Source organism: Schistocerca americana, chromosome 3 (assembly GCF_021461395.2).
Source record: "Schistocerca americana isolate TAMUIC-IGC-003095 chromosome 3, iqSchAmer2.1, whole genome shotgun sequence".
In the NCBI taxonomy this organism is placed as follows: Eukaryota; Metazoa; Arthropoda; class Insecta; order Orthoptera; family Acrididae; genus Schistocerca; species Schistocerca americana.
This window is the reverse complement of record NC_060121.1, coordinates 568,919,665-568,938,521: the sequence shown is the minus strand read 5'-3', so window position 1 is coordinate 568,938,521 and position 18,857 is coordinate 568,919,665. Positions and strand designations below refer to the sequence as shown.

Here is an 18,857-nt window from a genome sequence, read left to right as displayed (position 1 = left end):
ATATGTATTAGTTCGGGACTAGGGATCTCAGAAGCGAAGAAAATGTGTGTGAATAGCATATCTTTTAGACTATTCACGTACTTATGAAAATAGTTAGTAAAATTATTTTATTCATTTATTTGTTCATTAAAGCAGCACTGGTGTTACCACATGGAGGAAATGGCATCAAAACCACAAGTAGTGTTCATTAACTTGCTGAGCCAAAAGCAATACATTAGTGTGCTGTACTTCAAGCTCTCTACTGTACTTCTATTCTAAAACACAAGCAGCCAGCAATAAGTCAGCAGTCAGGATGTAGTAATATCACTCTGATAAGAATCAGGTCAGTAAAAATGCCAGAAAGAGTAAGTGAATATGAACACATCTACAGATTCTCCTGTAACAAAGTTTAGTGCTTTGCTAGTGTTAGAAATAATAGGTGCCAGTACATCACCAAGTGCTCCCAAGTGTAGAAATTTTCATTACCTATACAAAGGTTGACAGAGAAAAGTGAAGAACAGATGGTGCTCCCATGCAGTAGTCACATTTTTCGCTTTGTACTTTCCTTACAAAGAAAGAAAATTAATGTTAGTGGATAACAGAATGACTCAGTACTGGTCTGCTGACATCACTTTAATTTGTAACTCAAAAGCAGGCTCACAACAGTTCATTCTGTTGTTCAGCTAGCTAACTTTGTTACTTTATTTATTCTACAATATGTTCATGGTGCAGGATCTATGCCTGATGTTACAGTTTAACGGTTTATGACAAGCTCAATAGCATATTGGGAAATAAGTAGTAATTAAAGGTGTAAAAGAAATTTTGAGCCATTCTGTTGTATTAAGCAGAGATACATTAAGTGTTATAAAAAATGTGGAAATAAATTTTAAAAAAACCTTTGACTGTGGCCGAACAACAACCATGAGTTTTTGGAGGCAATGTGTTGCAGCACCTGGAAAAAGAAATAACCAGAAACATCTAACTTTCTTAGAAAAATTGAGAACTTAAAAAATTAGGATGGCACAACTTAAAAATAAAGGAACAGCCAATATACCATGAAATTAAATACTGTTAAGAACACAAATCATAATATTAAGACATAGATGTCGGTACTTAAAATGAACATAAAAAAAAGAAATTCCATAATATCCCCTCCCATCAGTCTGTCTCATGATACTGGCATGTTGCTCTAGAAGGCAACTATTACATTCAGCAACTTCTAGTTTTTCATATTTCCATGCCACTCCCATGAAAAAAAAAAAAATGTCAAATATATTCTGAAAGTACAGCATCTGGGAGGATTAAAGCAATCTCAAGTTCAGTGCTTCCCAATGAATTATTAGACTGTTCCACATGCTTATTAATTGAGATAAAAGGTTAGAATAAGAGAATGTGGTTTGATGAGTGGCTACTATCTGCAATTATGTACATGTAACTTGTTTGAAGTGCAAAATATTGTGGTGATTTAAACCAACATCATAGTTCTCTGTGAAATTATTCACTGCATGAATCATAACATCTATGCCAGAAAACCATTGACCCATTAGAAATTATTCATATGCCATAGGCACAAAAATTTGTTTGCTTTAATTGTGATAAGAGATCAATGAGGTATTTTTTGGATCAAGCCATTGACTCTTTATGTACTTCCAATAGATAACAGATAAATACTTGACGGATATACACACATCAAAAAAAGTTTTGCAGCACCTCGGTTCCAGAACCTGTACAGAAAATTGGAAGAGAGACCAACATAAACATCATTTCCGCCCTTTTTATTGCTCACGAAAACCATACATTGCATGTTGTACCACCATACAGCGAGACCTTCAGAGGTGGTGGTCCAGACTGGTGTACACAATGACATCTCTAATACCCAGTAGTACGTCCTCTTGCATCGATGCATACCTGTATTCGTTGTGGCATACTATCTACAAGTTCATCAAGGCACTGTTGGTCCAGAATGTCCCACTCCTCAACGGCGATTTGGCGTAAATCTCTCAGAGTGGTTAATGGGTCACATTGTCCATGAACAGCTCTTTTCAATCTATACGAGGAATGTTCAATAGTGTTCATATCTGGAGTATGTACTGGTCACTCTAGTCAAGTGATGTCATATCCTGAAGGAAGTCATTCACAAGATGTGCACAATGGGGGCGCGAACTGTTGTCCATGTAGACGAATGCCTCGCCAATATGCTACCAATATGGTTGCACTATCAGTCGGAGGATGGCATTCACGTATCGTACAGCCGTTATGGCACCTTCCGTGACCACCACGTCAGCCCCACATAATGCCACCCCAAAACATCAGGGAACCTCCACCTTGCTGCACTCGCTGGACAGTGTGTCTAAGGCATTCCAGCCTGACCAAGTTGCCTCCAAACACGTCTCCAACAATTGTCTGGTTAAGGCATATGCAACACTCATTGGTGAAGAGAACATGATGCCAATCCTGAGTGGTCCATTCAGCATGCTGTTGAGCCCATCTGGACCATGCTGCATAATGTCGTGATTGCAAAGATGGACATTGGGAGCGAAGTTGCGCATAATGCAGCTTACTGCAGCTTACTGCACGCAATTTGAGTCATAATAAGATGTCCCACGGCTGCATGAAAAGCATTATTCAACACAGTGGCGTTGCTGTCAGGGTTGCTCTGAACCATAATCCATAGATAGTGGTCATCCACTGCAGTAGTAGCCCTTGGGCAGCCTGAGCGAGGCATGTTAGCAACAGTTCCTGTGTGTCTGTATATCCTCCATGTCCAAACAACATCACTTTGGTTCACTCCAAGACACTTGGACATTTCCCTTGTTGAAAGCCTTTCCTAGCACAAAGTAACAATGTGAATGCAATCGAACTGCGGTATTGATCATCTAGGTATGGTTGAACTACAGACGAGCCGTGTACCTCCTTCCTGGTGGAATGACTGGACTGATCGGCCGTCGGACCCCCTACATCTAATAGGTGCTGTTTACATCTTGGGGCGGGATTAGTGACATCTCTGAACAGTAAAAGGGACTGCGTCTGTGATAGAATAGCCACAGTCAATGTCTATCTTCAGGAGTTCTGGGAACTGGGGTGATGCAACACTTTTTTTGTTGTGTAAATTAGGTTGGTGTATAAGATCATAGTGCTTCTGTTTTGCATGTGGGTATTCCAGATGCTATAGGTTTGTTTATTGAGTGTCGTTTTTTATTTGTGCTTCACTGTTGCTATTATTTGGCAAATAGTGAGTAGAGCTGTGGAAGCTAAAAGAAATGGAGTGCCAAGTGAAGAAATCTGAATATTTCAAACATATTCTTCAGTCTGAGGTCAGTAGAGGGGTGACAGCAAGAAATATTTGCACTGTGTATGGGGATAATGCCATTGCACAAAGCATGGGAAGAAAATGGTTCTCTCATTTGAAGGAGGATTATTTTGACATTAAAGACTCTCCACATTCAGGGAGACCTTCAGGGTTAGATGAAGATCGCTTAAATGCATTAATCCACTATAATCCATGTCATTGTGCCTAAGAACTGGCAAATGAGATGAACTGTGATCATTTCACCATCATGCGAAATTTGCATGGAATTGGGACGGTTTAAGAGTTGGGAGTGTGGGTACCACATACTCCAAGCTAAAATCACAAAAATCAGCAGGTGGCCATATTTGCATTCCTGCTTGCTCATCATCAATTGGCTAGTGAACAACACCAACCATTTCTGTTCTGTATCATTACTGAAGATAAGGATGTATGGGACAAGTCTTGCTTGCATCTAGGTCTATTGCAAGTACATGAGCCATGAGACAAGGAGTTGGGAGCAGGGGTGGGAGAAGGATGGACAAGAATTTGTGTAGGTTCGGTGGGGTGTAGAATATCACTGGACTGGAGGAGTGGTGGGAAAGATATTGGGTAGTATATTCCTGATTTAAGGGCACGATGAGACGTAGTCGAAACTCCGGCAGAGAATATGGTTCAGGTGGTCCAATCCTGGGTCGTAATGGTCATGAGGGGACTGCTCCCTTGTGGCCAGACAGTGGGAATGTGAGAGGTAGTAGATGACAGAGAGACAAGGCATGGGAGATCTTTTTCTGTACAAGGTTGGGAGGGTAGTTTTTGCTTTTGAAGGCTCTAGTGAACCTTTTGTGTATTTGGAAAGGCACTGCTCATCACTACAGATGGAACAACCACAGGGCTGTCATTATTCTGTCCTGGATTTTCCATTGTTCAACAATGTAATGAACTGAGAAGTCTATGAGCTCTTTATCCAGCAGACAGACAGCAAATGGATTACTGCTCCAATGACTTTTTCAGTGCACCTTCTCAACAGTCTGAAGTCATTAATATAGTTCTCCTATGAATTATGCTCTGATTATTCCCTCTGTTGATTCATTAACTTAATGTTTGTGTAAGCCTGCAACTAGCATGTTGTCTTTCCATTTTATTTTCCATATTGCAGGAACACACTGTACACTCCTGATGGGTCTACTCATACTGTACAGCAGAATCAGGTTCTCCCAAAACATCATTCTTAACTGTGTGTATTTTGCCCACATATCATCATTTGCTGCCCTTCATCCATACAAAGTTCTCCAGAACTACTTTTGCAGTGGCAGAATTATAAAGTCAATCATTTACTTTTTGGCTTAATTTTCATTATTGTCTTCTACTCTTTAAATTCTAACCTGCCTGTTTTAACAGCTGTCTCGTGAACCTAATGAGTGCTTTATTATGAGTATTTTTTTTCTCCTCCCCAAAGGGGTTTCTCTATGTGCCTTAATTTGTCTACAAATATATGATACTGTATATGATACAAGCTGAGCAACCTGCAACTCATCCCATTAAGTCTTAACCTGTCTATGTGCTTATCTCATTCAAGGTCTTCCTTAGAAGAATACACCACTCATATGAAAAATGTGACAGCCATTGTAAAAGTTTTCGAGGAAAAGGAAATAATAATAAAAATGTAAGTAGGCTAACAAGCATGATTAAACACTTTGAACTTACCTAAAAATTTTTGTACTGGCTTTGGTTTATTCTTCCAATAGACAAATATCAGGTAAACAGGAACTGATGTGAGTATCATAAGACAGCCATAGCCTAGAATGTAAGAAAATAGTTTTAAGTGTCTCATGCCACAGAAATATTTTGCAAGAAAATATTTACTCACAATTTCAAAACTCTTATCTTTTCAAGAACTTTTCCAAGAAAAGATTTCAGCAAACTGCCATTAAACATCTAAGTAAAATGGTAATTCTGTCAGACAGTAAAGCTTATCAACCAGTTCCATTGACAATTTAACATCCTCCAGAGCAAGCCACAGTGTCGATACAAAACATCCTTTCTTTTGAAAATCTCATAACTATTCAACCGATGAATAATGAAAAATTAAAATGTCAAATTATCACTAATTGGAAGCTACTGTGATGTACTTAGCATCAAGATCAGAATATTTATTAACAAAACTTACTTTATGATACTAATTCAGTCACTAATTCAATCAAATAAACCATTCATTTTGTGTATCTCATAACAAAGAAGTATTTTAAGGAATTTGAAACAAGTTAAGAGTGTATTAACAAAGTAAAACAGCTATTAGAAATTAATAATAATTATCATTAAACTGCTATAAACTATTTCCATTTAAGCTTAGTTACATTTGGAGAAAAAATCTTTTGTTTTGTCAGCTATAGAATGAGTTGTTTATCTTCTAATTATAGCTTAATATCTACAAGATCATATTCACATTCATCATAAAACAACAGTTATTTGTCTGCCAAAAGACTACATGTATGTTTTTAATTAATGTTTCTGCTTGCCATGCAGTTATTCGGTGTTACCTATAAACAGTAAATTTTTACCAATATATAGTTGTCACAATAGGCATCTTGTTTTGGCTATAAATTGCTTCAATTCTGAAAGGCTACCAGACCCATAAATTAAAATAGAATCTGCAACCTTAATTTAAAATTATTTGCTTACTATTCTGCAAAATATTGCACTAGGCACAATGCAGCCCCCATGGCATATGCTTTTCTCAGGCACAGTAAGAGCTAGTTGCTGTAAATAACCAGCTGGAAATCGCTTTGACTACTCTGAAGCAACTGGAAGGTGCTGTGAACTGGTGTGCTGGAAACAGAATCAGTCAATACTCATTCACTTGACAGAGTGGTGTGTCAATGGTAGGCCTATGCATCCTGTACAAGGGAGACAGGAACCAGGGAGAACTCAGAGTGTTATACCCATCCCCCTATTTAACAAGTTCAAGATGCTAACTTGCACTGAAACTGAACCTGCGACATTCACTCCACTGTTGCGAAATGTGCTGAGATCCATGTCAAGGGCTGACAAATGCAAAATAGTAGGATCTATTAACCATCAGCAGTTCAAACATATGGTGAATAATGGTACCCCTTAGGGAAATAGCAGCATGGAATGGGAAGAATCACTATGTTAGCCCAGTAAGTATGCCTGGGGGCATCATTCAACGTATCGAAGAGGCTATTCCAGCAACCACTGAGGCAACAGAGTTTAACAGACTACAAATTGTTGTACACGCTGGGACAAACAATGAGCTGACAATCTGTAGTGATGTTCAGCCATGAATTTATGATTTTTCTGAACTGGGGCAGAAACTTGATAGTAGTGCACCCTCTCCTTCAGTGTTTGAGTTATGTTTTTTAAAACAACTCACAATTGATGCTTGTTGGGATTTTTTGTGACTACAACAATAAATTTTCACTTTTTATTACCTATTAACTAATAGCTTTCTGTTTTGTGTGACATAAAATTAAAAACAGGAAATATACAGCCAGTAAAGACAACAGACAAGCAAGATAGTACACATTTCTTTAGTACTTAGGTCCCAGCATCTTTTTGTCTCTCTACAGCTTTCAGGGTGTATACGTGGACAAGAAAAAAAAATTTCCGGATTTTTCCCGGATTTCCCGGTTAAAAATACAGTTTCTCCCTGGTGACAGTATATTTTCCCTTATCAATCCTTTGAATGGTTGTTTTATACCCGGGCGTACAATATCCCGGCACTTTAGAAAACGAAACTCAGGGGAAAAGACACGTTTTGGAAACATCTTTGATGTGCAGCAACATGTACGCTGCGTATTTTCACATTACAAAAGTATACACTTTAATTCCACCAAACACTGCATGTTACTTTCTGAATCATTGAAATTGAGATTTCAATGCGCTTTTGTAGGCCGTTCGTAGATCATGTCACGTGATCTTGCCAGTCGATGACAGCGGATATTCAGAGCATAGTACACGTGATGTAGTCAGCCAACAGCAACATCACTGTTAAGTAGCACGAACACATAAACAGGGAAAGTTAATAGTTTACATTAATATAGTGTTGCTACAAGAAAAGCAAAGTTTTCACATATAATATTGTTCTCAAGCTGCAAGAGAAGCTAAGCTTTCGCATATACTGTTGATCTTTTTTGCGTGTGTTACACTTTAAGATATATCACACAAACGTGCCAGTAAAATTTTTAATAATGACATAAATGTCTGATCTTCAGGGTTCAAAGAGTTGATTTTTAAATGAGATTTAATAAATTCATGGTACATTCTTGCACACAGTTCAACTTACGTAAAAGGATATTTATTTTGAATGTAACGCTTTTCAAACCACCATTCGCAATATTTTCCCGCGACCTATCAGAAATAGATCCGTTTCAGCAGTTGCCAGAAAACACAGATAGGCGACACCGCACTTGGGTAGCTATCATGACGTAAGAAGCCTGTATGTACGTACGTGTAAAACATTGAAAGATCATACATTATGTCATAAAAGTAACAAGACATCAGAGGATACTACAAGAATATCGGAATTTCGTGAACAATATTAAAATGTGCACATTTAAAGTGCATACTTAAAGGGCACACTCTTATGTCCAGATTCCCAATGATGTAGACCTCGACCTAATATTAAACTTTTCAGTGTGGTATTTAGGATGTAAATTTTCTTGGAGCACCAGTACTGAATTATATCATGTTTGGTTCTTTATTATGACATAATGCCATATGTGCTAGCAAATGAAAACGTGCACTTTAAATGCAGCGAACAGTTGAAACTAGCCAGTACTGTGGAATTAAACATTTCGTTTCAAATACATTGACTGCCTCTGCGGAAAAGGTTAACAAAAGTCAAATTTCCTTAGCGAACAGACAAAAATAATGTCATTGTTCTGCAAGGCAATTAATGCTCGACTGTCAGAAAGGTGGAAATAAAATAAAATCTGAAACTAATGACATATTTTAGCCTTCCGTAATTATGTGAATGTGTTTTAATTCACTTGATAGCTCCCGGCCACAGATATCCATTTTGTTTTCGTTTGACATGAGAGTAAACGAAGGGGAAACAGCAAAATCACTAAATGTAGACACGGGTCATGTGGAGACTACCCACTATAACTCAGACTGCTCTGCACATCAACCCCGGATCTACATTTGCGAACCGAGTCAATTCTTAAAAAAAAAAAAAAAAAAAAAAAAAAAAATATTGAATGTTCAAAATATGTTCATCTTGTGGCACACATCTATCTGAGAAGTCTGAAACATAAAACATAAGTATTCGAGGAAATGTAAGACATATTATTTGGTCTTAAGTATGCCAAAGTGCAGTGCCACGCCCCTTCATAAAGCAGTTTTCTGCCGCACGTTCAAACTATATTCAGGCGAGTGGACATTGAAATGTCCTGTGGTGCCTCTTCTGCTCCCAGTTGGTCGGTTTGACAGCCTGCCCCTCTTTAAAAAATCTCGCAATTAATAGCAGATGTAATCAAGAGAACAAGAACTCTTCAGAAAATCTAAACTCTTTATTGCCTATTAGTTAATAACTTGCTGTTTTGTGTGACATAAAATTAAATATAGGCTATATAAAACCAATACTGACAAGAGATAAGCAAGAAATTACACATTTCTTCAAACCTTAGCTCCTAGCATTTTTTCTCTCTAATCTTGCTACGTTTTGCTACATGAAAAATCGAAATGTTGTTATCTAATACTGAAAAAGCTGTTAATACAAGTAATACCCAAGACTGGTGTGGTTTCTCGATCTGATTACATCTATTTTGTAACTGTCTGCTAGATAAAAACAAAATAGGCCTTTGTAATATGGCAGAAATTTTGAAACACACCAAATAAACGACACTGCTTTGGCACAAATGGCCATGTTTATAACACGACAGAATATAATCCATGAAGTGCCAATATCAAATGTCTATTAGGCCTACTACAAGCAAAAGGCTTTATGTTAGGAAATAGTTTCACTACGAAATTTTTATATAAATTTGGAATCATCTTATTCTTCTATAATTTGTGTGATGTCCCCGTTTCTTCTCCTTCCTCGTTCGAACAATCTTGTCATCACCAATTCTGTAGCTATTGCTGCCATTGTCAAAATTTGTTCGCTGATCGACTTCTCTAACCCTGTCAGAATAACAAGTTTAATTATCCCCCGATTATTTTTCGGTTAGGCGTTATTATGTGTTCGAACAACACGTTTTCCGCGTTATTTCCAGAATAGAACCTATGCGTCTGCTAGCCAGGGACTTACAACTGGTCCTTACCAGTGTAGCGATCTGGCCAAAAATTTTCTGTCAAAATTTGATTTTCTTGGATACACCGAGAAGATAATACGTAATCTTTCTCACCTGTTATTCCTGTTAGTCGTTTATTTCCATTCTGGTAGCCTGAATCTATGGATTTCGCTAGTAATTACAACAATGCTGATCATTCGCAAACCCAACCAACCACATAATCAGGCAGCAGTTGGCATTCATCTGTTCGGCTTTACTCCCTCAGCTCGTATTGCCCCGGCCCCTTTTGTCTGCGGAAAGTTTATCTCTAGGTGCGACAAGGATTCTCCTGACAGAAACATCACGTACACTATGCATGCATTCAAAAGTCAACTTATGATTAATTCAGAAATCAAGTTAAAATGTGTTCAAAAACCAACAGGGATGCGTTTCAAAATCATATCAATAATCGATAGACAAACGTGCGCTGGATGCTAGGCGCTTTGTGAAACAAGTTTTTTTTACCCCAAGAATATGAATTTGGCGCCCTCTTTTTCCTGTAGCATCTAGCTGCTTGCTGCGACTGCTTGCACAGCCAACAGCCACATTCCTGTAGCCAGAAGCGGGAGAATCACTACTCAAACGTGACTCAACTGCGCATGTGCATGAGCGCGCGCGAAATGCTAAAACAAATCTAATGTAAACAGTTGTGACTTTACGCTCATCGGAGGCAATTTTTTTTTATGAAGCAGTGCATAGTCTTCCTAAAGCCTTTGACACATTTTGCTGTTGGCAGATGCTTGCATGAGCACTGTGTGTCTGTTTTATAAGGCGCATTTCCGTTGCAATTTAAGTTATTTTCATTTTTTCTCTCATTTATGTTTTATTGTTGAAGTATTATTCTGCAGTACAGTAATATCCTTTGTTAGAATATCTGTTCCTGCCATTCAAAATTACAAAAATTTAACAGAAAACTAAAACAATGAAAAATTCCTGGAATTCTAAAAATTTCCCGGGTTTTTCCAGGTTTTCTCCCGGATGAAAAAATTCCCGGGTTTTTCCCGGATCTCCCAGTTGTCCCGGGTCGTATACACCCTGAATGTATCATTATGACAATGGAGTCCATTTTAGAAAAAAAATCCAAGTTGTACTCTTGAGGCTGCAGTTCAATTACCAAACCACAAAGTGAAACATGCATGGTGTTGTACCTGCTAATGTGTAGCTGTGACAAAGAACATCAAGTACAATATGTGGGGTATCAACCTCAACATGATACCAATGCAACAAACATATGTGGGGAAACAACTCTGTTCAAAATCAGCACTGTTGCTAACTGCACTACATTGATGTGTTTAAAAACATTATTAACTGCTTATACTGTCTCAGAAGACAGAAATAACTGCGCACCAATATAAATACGGAGATATTCAAAATATCGATGCAATATGTCCAAATTGCTCAATACATGAAGTTTCACACAAATGTAAAAGAGACTGAACTATTTTTCAATTCTATAATTTTTTGTGTTTTTTCCATTATATTTGCTCTACATTAACTAATTCTATCTATTATTAAGTTGGAAAATTATCTTGGTTTGAAAATACTGAGAAAAAATAAAATACTAATGACCATCCAAATGTCTCATTCCACTCCCCCCCACCTACCCATCTCCCCTCCTACTTCTCCAATGGTAAAATTTGTTTCTACATATAGACTGGTATTACCAGTGTTAATTTCACAGACATACATATTATGCAATTTCAAATAAGCAAAAATGATCTTCTAGAACCAGCAGTAGACATCAACTGGCCTGTCTGAAGAAGTGAGTAAATATGCAGAATGTGTGTAATGTTGCTTGCAGTTCAGCTGAATAAAAACTTAAAATTAAGTCAATTGCATTGATAAATTAGTAGAGAAACTCAGTTTGGCATATTTGGGAGTTTGAAATATCTTCTTGTGTTAACCCAAAAGCCAGAAGTTTACTCATTTTGCATACTTTCACATCCTGTTTTATGAAATCATCAGTTTTGGCTATGCACATAATGTAACTAAAGTATTTATTCAGCAGAAGCAAACTGTATTGCACTGTACCGTATTTTTATATATCCACTCAATCATTCATTCAACCTACAGCAGTGAATAACATGATATGGGACAAATCAAACAGATGATGACAAACACACATGCATACAACATTGTTACACATCATATACATCACACACAAGATATATTGCACGTTTTCTTATTCAGAAATTCAATACACAAGAGTGTACAACATAATAAAGATTTTTCACTTTTGCCAAAGCTAGTCTGGCTGAGGGAGAAAAGCTCTTCCTCTTCGCTGATGTTATGACACCAGCTGTGATCCAGTTGGAGGATGCTCTCTTGTTACATATGGTTTTTGTTTTTAAGGAGAAATAATAGTTGGAATAGTAACAGAAAATGCTCTTCCAAATTTTTCATCTACTGTTTGAGAGTGGTATACAGTCTCCAGTTTTCTCTTTGCATATGCGACAGAAAACTGAGTACATTGTTTTGACAGAAACTTCTACTTCATATTGCAATTCTTTTGGGTTGACATTTACAGTCTATAAAGACTGTCTGTATAATCAGTGCATTATGGTCAGAAAATCCCAGATTTATAGATCTAACAGAACAATTCATGTAGCTAATGAGTTGGAAAAGAGTGCTTAAACTTTGACTAGCTACCCTAGTTGGGAATATGCCCTTCATATCAAAGTTGTAACAGTTCATAAAGTTATTAAAGTCAGACTGATCATCACATTCTGTGAGGAAACTGATGTTAAAGTCACCACAGATTATGACTCTTGATGGTTTTCTTTTCATCACTTTTTCTAATACTGGTGTGAAATTTCTGTAAAAGGAGTGCAAGCTGTCAGAGATTTATAAACTGATATTGCATGAACACTAATATCTTTGATTTCAATACCAGACAATTCTGTCTTTCTCAACACAGTAGGAGATGCATATGTCCAGTGGAGTAGCCGCAATACTGTCTTTTACAAATATGCAGTTTCCTCCACCTCTGAAGTTTTTCCTTGAAAAGTGGTGCACTGGTTTGAATTGTGATAACATGACCAATTTTATTTTGAGAGACCTCATAAAGTGTTCAGTAATACACAGTTTTCGGGCATCCGATAATTCACTGTTGATGCTTGTTAAAAGTTCTAACTCATTTAGCTTATTCTTAAGACCCAGCACATTATGAAAATAGGTTTTTGGGACAAGGGTACGCTTCATACTAGTCAATACATTTCCATGAGAAGATTCTGGTATGGTTTCATTACTTACAATTGAATGTCTAGATTTATTTTCAGCATTGCTGGGAGACTCCACCTTAACTGAAGTTGTCTCTCTCTCTCTCTCTCTCTCTCTCTCTCTCTCTCTCTCTTTTTAGGGGGGAGGGGGAGGAGGGATAGATGAAAAGCCTGCTTGTTGCAGGCCACCTTGGCCTTATATGGACACTTACTGTTGATTGTGTTGTTGGCCCACTGCTGTTGGAGTCATTGGAGCTGATATTATTGCTGCTAGTGCCACTGCTGTTTGCTGGTACTTCTACTGGTGCCGCAGCTGTTGAAGTCATTGATGGAGCTGTTGGTGTCAGTGCTGCTGGTGATGCTGCTGCAGTAATTACATGAAACTCCTCATATGCTCTCCTTTCTTGTTTCTTTTGCAGTAGTTGCTTCTCTTTATGGCGCCTCTTCAACATCAAGTTTTTGTGCAGAAATCACTTCTGCATAGGAGGAGGTCAGTGAAGAAGCAGTCCTGTTTGATTTGTTTGATTCTGTTGCTGCATCCAATGCTGTTCTAAGTAGCAATATACCTGCTGATGATTCTCTATCTACTTCTGGTTGTGTTGCTGTCGTAGACTCATCAGTTATTGTCCGATGTCTTTCTGCAGATGCTAGGTCAGGCTTGACTTATTAATGCTGATTTACTGGAGCATGCCAATAATGCGGATTGTACAATTTTGCAAAGATTTTCTTTTCCTTTGAACACTAAGTGGAGCCCATGTTTTGTGTAGTCACTTCGTCTTCCTCAGATATTGCATCCATTACAGTATTGCGGTTATAGCATGACACAGTCCTCATTATGTAGCTGTTCATTAGGGCAATTCTGTCATTCCATTCTGGTATGTCGTGTCTATATAGAATAGTGCATACAATCAATTTAGTGTGCATTATCTTTTTAAGAAAGTTTGTCATTGCCATTTTGAAGTCTGTGGTTGCATTCATCGTTTGTGCCACTTAAAATTATCAGACAGTCGCCCTTTTTAAAATATCTTGTTTTTCTCAATGTTATGAACCACAACCTTCAGCAAAGGTCACTGACAAAGCAAAGATTTCTGATTGTACAAACTGGTTCAGGATTGCTGCACAAAGCCAACCATGATACAAGAAGGATTTTTTGCTGTGTAGCTTCAAATCTTGTTTGCGGGCTTTGACAGTACTTAACACTTTTGGTTACTTTTCCACAAACATGATCATAATGCTGTACTTTATAATCACTGTCGCTTATTTGCTGGTACTTAGTCACAGAGCACTACTTAATTCTTCTGTTGATGTTTCTCAATTTGCACATAACATTATGTTCCGATTCCTTATGGATTTAATTGGGATATTTTGCAGGTGTGTTTGGTCTGAGGTTGGGTGATGAACTAGTGCTTGATTAGAATTCAGGATGGAGCTATGTATTATAGTGCGAAGTTGTTATACAAACTCCAACAGAAAATCTCTGCAAATTCAAAAGGAAGTAAAAGTGTTACCTCGTTAGCCAATACTTCTACAAATTATCTGACATCTCTGCCCAAACTCTTTGCCTTTACAAATGTCTGCTTGTGTCTGTGTATGTGTGGATGGATATGTGTGTGTGTGCGAGTGTATACCTGTCCTTTTTTCCCCCTAAGGTAAGTCTTTCCGCTCCCGGGATTGGAATGACTCCTTACCCTCTCCCTTAAAACCCATATCCTTTTGTCTTTCCTTCTCCTTCCCTCTTTCCTGACGAGGCAACCATTGGTTGCGAAAGCTAGAATTTTGTGTGTTTGTTTGTGTTTGTTTGTGTGTCTATCGACCTGCCAGCGCTTTTGTTTGGTAAGTTTCATCATCTTTCTTTTTAGACATAAATTATCTGATTATCTACACTTGGCAATTGAAAATTCTGTTAGCTGTATGGAAAGTAACAATGTCCACTGAAAAGATCAGAATTTGACAGACCTATCTTGTAACAGATGAAGGTTTGGAAAATACCAGTGTAACCATGTAAGTATTAAGCTGTCTATAGGGGATAAGGACGACCTATTTAATAAAGCTGAAGAAGCTGTTAAGCAGCATAAAAATACTTTATAATGACCCTGAAAGTTCTCCTTCTTGATGGGATCTTAGGAATGACAAAAATTTTGTGTGCGCATGAGAAAGGGGGGGAGGCGTTACTTTCAATTTTTGAAGTAAACTTCTAAATTATTACGTAGTTAATAAATCGGCACCAGTAACAATAGAAACTTCTAAAGCTGAAAATATTTACCTGTCTCCACTGGACTTGCCAGCATTGGCACAATGGTTATGAATAAGCTGGCCAGGATGTAAATAATAGGGAAGAACAGGTTGACTTTGATCGGTCGAGCCAAGTTGGGCTGCGTCCATCGTAACCATGGGAGGCACAATACTGCTACACCAATACTCAACTGTAAAAGGACATTAGATTAAGTTACTGACATTTATACAAATACAAACATAAGTATTCAAAATGAAAACATAATTGGAAGTATGCCAAAAGGTACATTCATTAAACTGAAAATTGTGAATGTGAATATTCATGAGAGGCTATAATTCTGGTGAGCACATTCAAAACTCCCATCTTTAACAGTCAGTACAGTTTTTACAAGTATAATCCCCTACTTGATCTACACAAAGTGATGTTGAAAGACATGTGAAACAAAGCAGCAAGCTTCAGACTCTTGAAAAACAAGAAAATAAACAGTCTGTGCTGATCAGAGCAAACAGTGAAGCAAGGTATATAGAGTTTCTTGAGCATAACAGGAAGAGATGATATACCGACAACAAATATAGATTACAAATGAAAATGTCAAATTTAAATTTGAACATTGGAAAATCTGTTATAGAACAATAACTAACCGGATGAAACGGATAGTCTGCCACTCACCACATAGAGGACACACTAAAGCACATTAGAATAATATGTAGGTATTGTAACACACACACACACACACACACACACACACACACACAGTCTTCTTCCAATTTGTGCCTCTGTCAATGTGCCTTTCAGTCACTCAAAGCCTCCTCCATGCTGTAAGTAGTAATCGGTTTCGTACATGTTCTGTTATTCAAACTAAGATTTCTAATGCATTTGTTCTCAGCATCAGTCTATTCTTCCTTTTAATTTTCTGTGTTAGTTCTTTCTTATTATGAAGGTGCAGTGTGGCTTCAGCTGACAGAGACTGTAGTCAAGTGTGTGTGAGTTGTGTTTGCGAGCGTGCGCCTTTGTGTGTGTGTGTGTGTGTGTGTGTGTGTGTGTGTGTGTGTTACTGATGAAAGCTGTGGCTGAAAGCTTTATGTGAATGTCTTAATTGTGCCTGTATGCAACTTGACATGTCTTCTTTATGGTAAGTAGCAATCTGTCTTTCCCTACATCGTTGATATTCCTACCTGGAGTTTCCATTGTTTGATACATTGAATTTCATTGTCAAAAATATTTTGCTCTCATTTTCATATTGAGGAGGAAAACCTCTCCATGTGAAAGGCTCCAATAACATGTATGCAGTTATAGAGAGAAGTGGGACAACAGGGGCCATCTCCTTCTCTGAAATTGTTTTGTCAATGTCCTGTTAGGTGTTCCTATCCAGATTTGTATCTAGAGGAATAGCTGTTATACTCAACATACTCTACAACATAACATTTTATAGGCTATACCTCATATAAAAATTAAAGATGTGTAAAGTGCATATTAGGGTTGTGCTCACAGAAAGTCAGTAAATCATTATATAGAGTGAACCCAAATTCCACCAAGAAAATTTCAGAGGTTGTTTGAAGATATTTTCTGAATATTTTACTATGAGGAACCCATGGCCTTTGCCTTTGTGAAAATACCTAGATGACTGTGAAAATCCTGTAATAAGCAGTCACCAAAACATACAACACAAAAAGCAGAGTAATGCAACAGCGTAAGAAATCAGAGACAACAGGTCCCTCATACCCAATTACTCAGAAATATCCCTGAACAACCTTCAAAATTTTGTCAGTGCAGTTGAGATTCACCCTACATAAGAGACTGAAATCGAGGTCTAATTAGAAGACCACTGTTTATTTTAAAGATTCAGTTGTAAATGTGCAATACCATTGTCATCTCTAATAATTGAAAAATTAAATTTAAATATTGTGGCGACATGAAAAGAAAGTTGATGCATGTTTACAGGAAAAAAACTACAGTGCACTGTAAAGTACAACACACTCAGTCAGTATAGAGTATTAAAAAGGAAACGCTATGGGTAATTGGTTATTACGAAATGGTTGGTCGAGTGAACCTCATGTTGAATGGATGTAATCTGTGTAATATAGGTATATATACCGATATAAACACAAACAGAAATTTATGTAATGAATTCAATGAGAATGAAATTCATAATGGTAATAATTGAGTAAACAGACTCAAGTTTGCTGATAAAATTAACAGAAACAAAAACAGCATCTGAATATACATTCAAAATATTTTATAATATAAATATTGTAATAAATTTACCCAAGTTGCAAAGCCCACATAGTTTATCAGAGCTCCAATGTCAGACACAGTCAAGTACAGCATTGACAGTAAGGCCTGGAGAAAGAAGAAAGAAAAAATAAGGGATAACATTATTAAAATAACATAACTGAAAAACTATTTTACATTAAACAGTACATGTTGAGTATATTTATTTATCACAGATAACATTGTCATCATACTCTAATCATACCATCAGCATCCACCAATCAGCAGATCAAATGGTCACTTGCAGTTTATGTTTGTCACAAAATGAATCCATGTTCTGTTTGGTCTGTCAGCATTTCTGCTCCTTCTTGGCAGGTGGTGCCATCTGGGTCTTTCTTGTTCAGGATTCTGTGTGTGTGGGTTAACCACTTGTTTGTAAAGATTACATTCCTATAAGCTTCCAATGTTCCATAGTTATACAGATGTGGGGCACTGAATTAGCACCATATATCTTTCACCCCAGTGATGGTGCATAGTGTCATGCTATACACTTCACAAGACATTCTTGGAGAGCCATCCTGATCCTTGACAACTCACCAATCAACCACAAGTCTCAGTGATTTGATGCAGCTTAGTCCAAAACCACACACACACATTGATCAATGATGCCACAGATGTGCTCAAAATGATTGAAGTGTTGCACAACCAAATTATTCACCGACTCCTGCTGCTTGTAGAGAAAAAAAGCCGAGTGAGTACGACTCCAATATTAAGGGTTGCATACATCAGCAATCAAGGCACCCATTATGTCAGTGTTATACTGGCTTCCTTCCTTCCCACTATAGTCCGATGGATATGACATGTGTGAGAATGGTGGCACTGTTGTCACTTTCTACTCATTAACACAGTCCCTCTTACTGAAGTGTGCAGCAGTGTAATAATAGCATTGACTTAATATGAAGCTGAGTACCCAGTCTTAGTGTTTTAGTGTAGCAGTGACAGGGTGAAAAAGATCAACTCTCAAGATTAGATGGTCTCTAATGAAGCTTTATTTTGTGGGACTGGAGGATGTAAGATGAAAATTAAGTGATTTAGCATATAGCATTGCAAAGGTGGTGGAGGAGGAGGAAGAGTGATGTCTAGCAAAAGTGTCATGCTATAGTCTAACCTTTTCTTAAAAAAGTTTGTTCAATGCAAACAAATCTGTTGTAATCTTGTTTCTTCCACTTCCAACATAAGAAAACATACATGCTTTGTCAAATGAAAATAAGGCACAAAGCAACATCAGCTATGTTCCTATAACCAAAAAGCAAATTATACCATAGACCATTCAGTATGGTTCATGGCTCAGATTTCAAAGAGGTAGCACAAGGAGTCCTATCTGTAGGAACTGAACTGGACTGGATTGTGAAGTTGATGTGGAGGTTATACTAACTTGTCTGCTATGGTTGAGATTCAAGCTGTTTCCAGTGCAGAGGCTATTAAAAAGGGGTCGATACCATGAGATACTGTTGCTGTTACCAATAAAAGAGCCTCTTTTCAAACAGATAGTTGTATGTAAGATGCACATTAACCCTTTGACTGCTGTGGAAATGTTAACTCATCAAGCCTCGCCATTTCCCTGGTGCGCCTGA

At 37.6% G+C, this 18,857-nt stretch overlaps 1 protein-coding gene across 1 annotated transcript in view; it reads right to left on the bottom strand.

Annotated features, from left to right (window-relative positions):
- LOC124605516 (large neutral amino acids transporter small subunit 1) overlaps positions 1–18,857 on the bottom strand; it is a 367,273-nt gene that overhangs the window by 10,830 nt on the left and 337,586 nt on the right. The window contains exons 8-11 of the mRNA XM_047137258.1: positions 17,278–17,352; positions 15,043–15,202; positions 4,973–5,065; positions 876–931 (exon numbers count right to left, since the gene is read on the bottom strand). Coding sequence (XP_046993214.1) covers positions 876–931; positions 4,973–5,065; positions 15,043–15,202; positions 17,278–17,352 — 384 coding nt within the window. The remainder of the gene's footprint in view (positions 1–875; positions 932–4,972; positions 5,066–15,042; positions 15,203–17,277; positions 17,353–18,857) is intronic.